This window comes from Lactuca saligna, chromosome 8 (genome assembly GCF_052625555.1).
Source record: "Lactuca saligna cultivar CGN05327 chromosome 8, ASM5262555v1, whole genome shotgun sequence".
Taxonomy (NCBI): domain Eukaryota; kingdom Viridiplantae; phylum Streptophyta; class Magnoliopsida; order Asterales; family Asteraceae; genus Lactuca; species Lactuca saligna.
This window is the reverse complement of record NC_136424.1, coordinates 151,455,447-151,462,913: the sequence shown is the minus strand read 5'-3', so window position 1 is coordinate 151,462,913 and position 7,467 is coordinate 151,455,447. Positions and strand designations below refer to the sequence as shown.

The following is a 7,467-nucleotide window of genomic DNA, read 5'->3' as shown; positions in this document are numbered from 1 at the left end:
TATCTCATGGACATTCCGCTGTTTTTATGAAAAGGTACTGTACTTACTGATTTAAATGTTCAGGACTAAAAAATCAAGCCATTACTTTACTAATATCTTTCATTATCCAATTTTTGAAACAACTTTTTCTGCATACATTTCTTGAATATGAGAAGTATAAAATGAGCAATAGAGAGCTGCCATTCACATATGCTGCTTCTACAGAACCTCCTTTTGGTGCAAAACAGGTAGGTACCTCAGCCTCAGCCAAAGTCATATATTAATTGTTTAGTATTAGTATTTTTGTATGTATTGTTTCTTAATTACATCAAAACATGAAGTTGATTTGTTTGTACAAAAAATATGTCGTAATTTGAAGTTGCAAATGTCTGTCATAAATATAAAAATGTTACGAATTATGACAAAGTCAGTCGTAAATGTATATCGAAAACGCATGTCGTGTATGTATGTCTTAATTGTTGGTTATAAATGTCTGTCGTAAATTTTATGACAGACCTAATGTGTTTCATTCTCCTTTATGCCCATTTATGACAGACACCTTTTTCTAGTAGTGGAGTAAAAGGAAACTATAGTAAAGCGGATTAAATTTTTACACCCAATATATACACGCAGACGAAACCGAACTTAAGAGTAAATGCATACACAAGATATATGAATCTAATCGATCAATAACATGTTCATGAGGCCAAGCGCTACCACCGGTGCATGCATTCCTTCTTTTCCCTACGCTATTCAATCTGAGTCATTACAATAACAAACGTACATTTTTATCCATTAGCAATCAAAAACATAAAATATCACTAAAATATCTGGAGATTCGCCCTCGCAATCCCCCAGAATTGGTCTCTTTGTCTCGTAAAACCTGTTGTTGCACTACCAAAACTGAAGCCGTGCTCCCTAAATCAACAGACGCAACATAATCACCAATCACTCCAAGCTCCAAATTTTCACTCCAACTCGACAAACCTTCGATCAAAATCGGATTAACCCCCAGTTTTCTCCCCACAATCCAAAGATCATAATCCTCACTATTCATCGCTCGAATAGCTGCTACAGTCTCTTCACCATTTCTCACCACCACCTCCCGATAAGCCACTTGCTCATTCCCCTCATATTTCACCCAAAATGAAGTCACCAGCCCATCATCAAGCTTCTTTTCCATTTCATTATCTCCTTCACCATTATACGCAAGAAACCGTATCACAGTAAGTGAAACATTCGGATTCCCAGCCATCCTATCAGCACATGCCAATGCTTCCCTTGCGTCCGCTCCACCTAGAAAAAGCATTGCGAAATGGTATTGTAGTGTCACAGACATGCGTAGGTTAGTGGGTGCCCTGAAATCCCCCTTATCAACTAACATGGCCACCGAGCATGGTGCATGGTCCAACACAGTGTAGTTCAAAGATTTCACACTGTTTTGAATCATATCTGTCCCCGCTAAGCCTCTCATTGGGGACATATTATACGGTAATATTATCAAAGATGCTTTCCTGTTCAAAGCAAGCTCACAAACATCTTGGTACATGCTTCTTTTTGGTGCTACCGAGGTAAACGAGTGAACCTTAATAACATCACCCCTGGTTTCATGGACAGTTTGAAAGGATTTATGTACAGCCCCGCTGTAATCCTTTTGGCTCTTTTTATCATTTTCTTTGGGTTCTCCTGTATGATCGATGAACATGGGAGCTGCTCGACCCACAAGCTCGACAAGATGAAGAGCGTATACTAAGAAAGGACTGTGTACTGTTGGGTTAGAAACTTCTAGAAGATGGATCATTCCTGGAACACTTTCTTCATCAAGGAAGCAGACGAGAACGTTGAGTTCGGTGTTAGGAGGAGTATGTTGGATGTTTCGTCGTTTATTGATCATGTATGGCCTATTTGGATTGTAGACTATGTTTATTAACGGCGTTGCTATTCCCGTCATCACCGTTGTCAAAAGTACAAACATAGTAAACTGTGGAATCCCGATCATCTGGATATATACAGATAATTAATCACAGATTGCAAAATTAATTATTAGCTTTTTAAATGAGAACATCATCAGGTAAACTACATATAACATGGCTTTAGAGAAAGGGAAAGAGAGAACCTGAAAGTCCAACCAGTGTATAAAAAGCAAAAGCTCGACTTGACCTCTCAAGCTCATTATCAAACTCAAGGTCACCCCATCTCTCATGGACATATCAAAGAATCGAGTAACCAGTAAAGTTGACACAAATTTCGTTAAATATCCAGTCAACGCTACAAAAAACAAAGGCTGCAATTTCGACCAATCATCCCTCATTGCAAACACATCTGTCATCAAACCGATGTTTAAATATGCAAATGGCATCAATATTTCTAGAACAAATGATTCACACTTATGGGTCAAGGTAGATCCTAACGGTGGGCCATCAGGGATCGCTAGACCCAAATACCATGGACCGTTAACTATGGCGAGCCCAAGCATATCAGTCAAGAACGCCACCGCTAGAACTCCTGCTAAGATCGAAATTACGTAAACTTGCTCAACTGGTTTCCCTTCTGGTGTTATCTTAATGATCCAAAACATCAACAATCGAACCCCACCAAAGATAATTATAGAGAAGAATAGCCCAGACATGGCGTATCCCAATGGCGCCAAGGGCCGACCTTCCGCTTGTTTAGCAATCTCAAATGCGACGAGCCCATTGATTCCGACCACGTCACCGATAACAGCCGTAGCTAATGCCATTCGACCTATATCAGAGCTCAAAAGGTTGAGTTCTCTCATGATCGGGTGGAGAACAGGGAAAGCTGTTATAGCTAGGGATGCACTTATTCCCCAAATCGAAGAAACTTTCATCATTTCAGGGCCTAAAGAATTTCTGACACATACAGCAACCAATGCTGTTGCTGCGGTAGGTACAACCATACCAACCATGCCGATATACCATTGTTTTTTTGTTGCTTTTTTTATCATGAGGAGATCCATCTTCACCCCGGATAAGAACATGAAATACATGAAAGCAAATGTACCAATATTCCGATATATGTACGCCGATTGGCCTGGGAAGATCCAGTTCGCAAACTTCTTGTAACGGCTTAAGCAAGATGGTCCAACAATCATGCCACCCTATAACAGCAAATAGATATAAATTCAACATTAAGGGAAATTTGTCAAAACTTCATTTAATCAAGAAAAAGAGGAATGAACGTACAAGGATCTCGGATATAACTCGTGGTTGTTTGAGAGGTTTGAGAAGGTGACGGATAATATGTGTAAGCACAAGGACCAACGATAGCTCCAATAACACAAGCGAAAACGACAGCTCCTGCGGATTTTCTCCGTAGATGAATATCCCGAAAGGATGCTTTTCATGTATGCGAGAGCAGTATATAGCTTCCTTTGGTATAGTTTTGAACGGGCCTAAAAGACCGTATTCTTTCTCATTCGACATATTTGAATTCGAAGCTTCACATTCATGACAGGAGTATTAGCTGAAAGCCCTAATTTTGAACGAAATTGTTTTGTACGAAAGCCCTAGCCATGCAAAGGTGGCGGAGAGAGAGAGAGAGAGAGAGAGAGAGAGAGAGAGAGAGAGAGAGAGAGAGAGAGAGAGAGAGAGAGAGAGAGAGAGAGAGAGAGAGAGAGCGCGTTCGATTGAAGGACCATTAAAATCGCCAAAACCTATTTAGTGTTTATGGACCATAAATATGGAAAGTTATATATAGTTTGACTTTTGTTGAAAAAAATCAACCATAAGTAATTTCCATCTCTCTTTTATATATATATATATATATATATATATATATATATATATATATATATATATATATATATATATATATACTAGCAGTGTACCCGCGTGTTATGGCGGTATCGATTTGTTTCATTCTGGTGATTAGTTTCCCTCCTAAAATTTGTTTCGTTCCGGTTATCGTCAAATCGTTTCTTTTTCGGTGTATAGTTTCCTTTCGATAGGCACTGTTATTTGGGTTAAAAATACAAGTAGAATTTCATTTTATTTTACAAAATGAAGACACCCATTATTGTTAATGATTATTGTTGTAAGAACAAATATATAAAAAAAAAATATATTCTCACTCATCAACCTTTATCATTATTTATGCAAAAAGAGATGATATTGTTATATAGTTCTATCTTACTTATAAAAGATCATAAGATTATACCTGTAAAAGATTATTAGTTTTTATGTACTAAAAGATACATTTTCTATACTTGTAACGTTATCACGAATATTACTTGTAATCATAAGTAAAACATATAAAAGTTAAAGTTTGTAATAACCATAGATTATATTTTTTTTTTATCGTAAAACTTATTATTTAAATTTGATTGGAGTTATAAGAAAAGATGTTTTGTAAGTTAACTAAATACAAGAGTATGTTAATTAAGTAATTGAGTACATGCTTGACAAATAATGAGTACATATATCGCACTACAAGGAACGAAGTTTATACCGACAACTTTTTATATCCCTATATCGATAACATGTCGTTGGCATAGTTTATACCGACGACTTGTCGTCCGTACAAAATCGTCGGAATAGCTCCGTCGGTAAAAATCAAAAAAGTCATCGGAATAGGTGTCGTTTGTACAGATTCAGCAATGCATGCGACTTGTAGTCTAGAAAAGTGTCATCGGGGCTGATTTTCGAGGGAAAAAAAAGTTTTAATATAGATCTATGCTGACAAATAATTGTCAGCAAAAATGATACATTTACCGACGAACTTCGTCTATAAAGGTTCACTTATACCAACGATAAGTCGTTTGGAAAGGGTCCTAACGGTTTGAATGGCTAATACCTGTGCCGACGATATGTCGTCAGTATAAATGTTTTTTTCACATATTTTTAATATTTACCAAACCTGTTTTTTAGACATTGAATCATTTGAGCTGCTTTCTACATCTACTGTTGTTTGGTTCTCCTTGGATCTTGACTTTTTTAATTTGTCTGAACAAGTAAAGAGACATATATTACAAAAAGACCAAAATACCACCGTTTCCATATACACTCAAGAAACATGGAGGATTCGTGTTATACCTTCAACTGCACCCAAATTGTTGATTTTAGAGGATATGGCATCAGGCATGGATGCATCAGGATCTTTGCTTCTGCGAATTTCCATATATGCACTTCTTTGTGATACCCCTTTTTGCCCTTGGTTCAAATTCTGTCTTGGGGTTCTTTTTCCTCTTACAACAAATGATGGTGATCTACCATTACAACAAACTTCGATAAATAAATTTTATAAAGAGAAAAAATAATGAAAATGTAATATATCATTATATCCTACTCACATGTCAGTTGATTCCTTAGTTTGCTTGAAGCTACCCGATGACTTAAGTGTCTTAGATGCTCTGGAAAAAAAAGAAGTGAAAAGATTAAGACTTAAGAGCATGTGAAATTCTTGAATATATGTTATAAACTACAAATAAAATTAGTATTTGTTTTATTACTAGTTGAAATATCATGAGTATAGTGACTTACCCCTCTTTAGGGTGTGGACTATATGTCACGAGCTTCCTCTGTAAAGGAGGTGGAGTGATACATTATCAGAAATCAATTGTAGTGTATGGTAGAATGGAATCATGGAAGGAATGGAATGGAATCGTTCATTCCATTCCATCCAACCAAACAAAACCTAAGCATAAACACAAGGAATCATACCTTTGCAAGTTTGTGCCTACTCTTTACAAGTTTCCACCTTTCCTTATCCAAACATAGCACTTCAATATCTCTATCATCATATAATACATCAACATGATATGATTGTTAGATATGCATATCAAACCATATCAATAACCCGAGAGTATGTCTGAATCTCTCAAACCAATGCTCTGATACCAATTTGTAACGTCCCAAATTTAAAACCAATTTTTTTCATATTAATTAAATCATCAACCAAACATGTTCATCAAAACAAAAGGGGAAATCATAATGTATTCATAATCATCCAAAACACATTAGAGTCAAATAAGTGAAAAATCATGGTGTGTGTGATGTGATCATCCCAAGCTCTTACCCTTCGATCTGGAAGTACCTGAAAAATAAACTGAACACCGTAAGCACGAAGCTTAGTGAGTTCCCAAAAATACCGCATATCATACATATATGCCAGCTCAAGGCCGTGTCGGGTCTATTTCACCCCCAAGTCCATTTCAAATCATATGCCAGCTCAACGTTGTGTCGGGTCTATTTCACCCCTGAGTCTATTTCAACCCCCCGACTCTATTTCAACTCATATGTCAGCAAAAGGTTGTACATGCTCTATTTCACACCCGGTTCTATTTCACCCAACATACATATAGCAAACTGGCACACAGGTATACAATACATACAACAGTACTCACAAAGACTACAAGCACATATTGTTGGATTAGGTGTCTAAGTTCATAACTATTTCTGGAATGTACTTGACCCGATAAGCATGGTCCATTTGGGTTGCATGGCATCATGCACTTGGATAGACTAAATGAGAGAAATAACACTTAAGGTTTATTAATATATTATAAGTTCTAATATATTAATAATATTATTTATTTAGTATTTATCAAGAATTAATTTAGATTTAATTAAGTGATCAGATGGAGACTAATTAAATATATGAGGTTCATTATGTAAATCATTTATTCTTGTATGGTGAGCTAATGATCCATGGTTTGTATGGATTGGGTTAAAACCCATAAGGTGCTTCATGGATAATCCATGGAGGTTACAAACCCATGGATCATGGAATATGAAAAGCCATGATAATTAGGGTTTACATGGTGTAACCCTACTTGTGCCACAACTATATAAGAAGCTCCAAGTAGACCAAAATCGGCCATTAAGTGAGAATAATAGGGCATAGCCGATTTTAGAAGTGTTCTATTTCTCTCAAGGTTATTCCAATTGTATTTGGTGTTGTGTGAGACGTTTGAGGCATCACATTTGAGGTGCTAGGCTCACAAGGTTCTCAAGGAATCTAAGCAACAAATAAAGGTATGTATTTCTTACTAGCTTAATGATTTAAGTATCAATGTTATGTTAGATAGTTGAAGAACCTTGGAAAATCAAATTTGCATGTATCTTAGTTAAACATAGATCCAAGGTTACTAGGGTTGCATGTACACCTTAGGAGTGTTAGAATGCTCAAAACCCTTCAGTGGTATCAGAGCCTAGGCTTGTTTACTTGATACTTGATGCAAACTTGTTTTTCAAAAGCCAAAAACTGCCCAGACAAGAAAACTCGACGAGTTCTAGACAAAAAATCACTGAGTTTATGTTTTATTGCATGAACTCGACGAGTTCCTTGATGAACTCGACGAGTTTGTCATCCAGTGAGCAGTTTTTGGAGCTTTGCTGATGGAAATGGACTAGAAACATTACCCTAAACTGTTTTGGTGTTATAAAACTTGTTTTAGATGGAGTAATGGTTATGCTAATCTATTTTCAATGGCAATTATTAAAATTTAAAGTTTTATATGGTTTATTT

The 7,467-nt window shown here is 36.4% G+C and overlaps 1 protein-coding gene across 1 annotated transcript; it reads right to left on the bottom strand.

Annotated features, from left to right (window-relative positions):
- Nucleotides 1-684: 684 nt before the first annotated feature.
- Nucleotides 685-3,516, bottom strand: CHX24 (cation/H+ exchanger 24). Its single transcript, XM_078970928.1, has 3 exons — nucleotides 3,186-3,516; nucleotides 2,096-3,100; nucleotides 685-1,978 (listed from the first exon to the last, which is right to left on the bottom strand). Exons 1-3 carry the CDS (start codon nucleotides 3,423-3,425, stop codon nucleotides 782-784), a joined length of 2,442 nt encoding a protein of 813 aa, XP_078827054.1. The 5' UTR covers nucleotides 3,426-3,516; the 3' UTR covers nucleotides 685-781.
- Nucleotides 3,517-7,467: the final 3,951 nt, after the last annotated feature.

What these genes read in the sequence shown, in the direction of transcription:
- CHX24 (XM_078970928.1), bottom strand. Translation starts at nt 3,425, where the DNA reads ATGTCGAATGAGAAAGAATACGGTCTTTTAGGCCCGTTCAAAACTATA. An exon ending in GAGTTATATCCGAGATCCTT is followed by an intron (nt 3,101 to 3,185) that starts GTACGTTCATTC and finishes TTGCTGTTATAG; the next exon opens with GGTGGCATGATTGTTGGACC. An exon ending in TACACTGGTTGGACTTTCAG is followed by an intron (nt 1,979 to 2,095) that starts GTTCTCTCTTTC and finishes GTATATATCCAG; the next exon opens with ATGATCGGGATTCCACAGTT.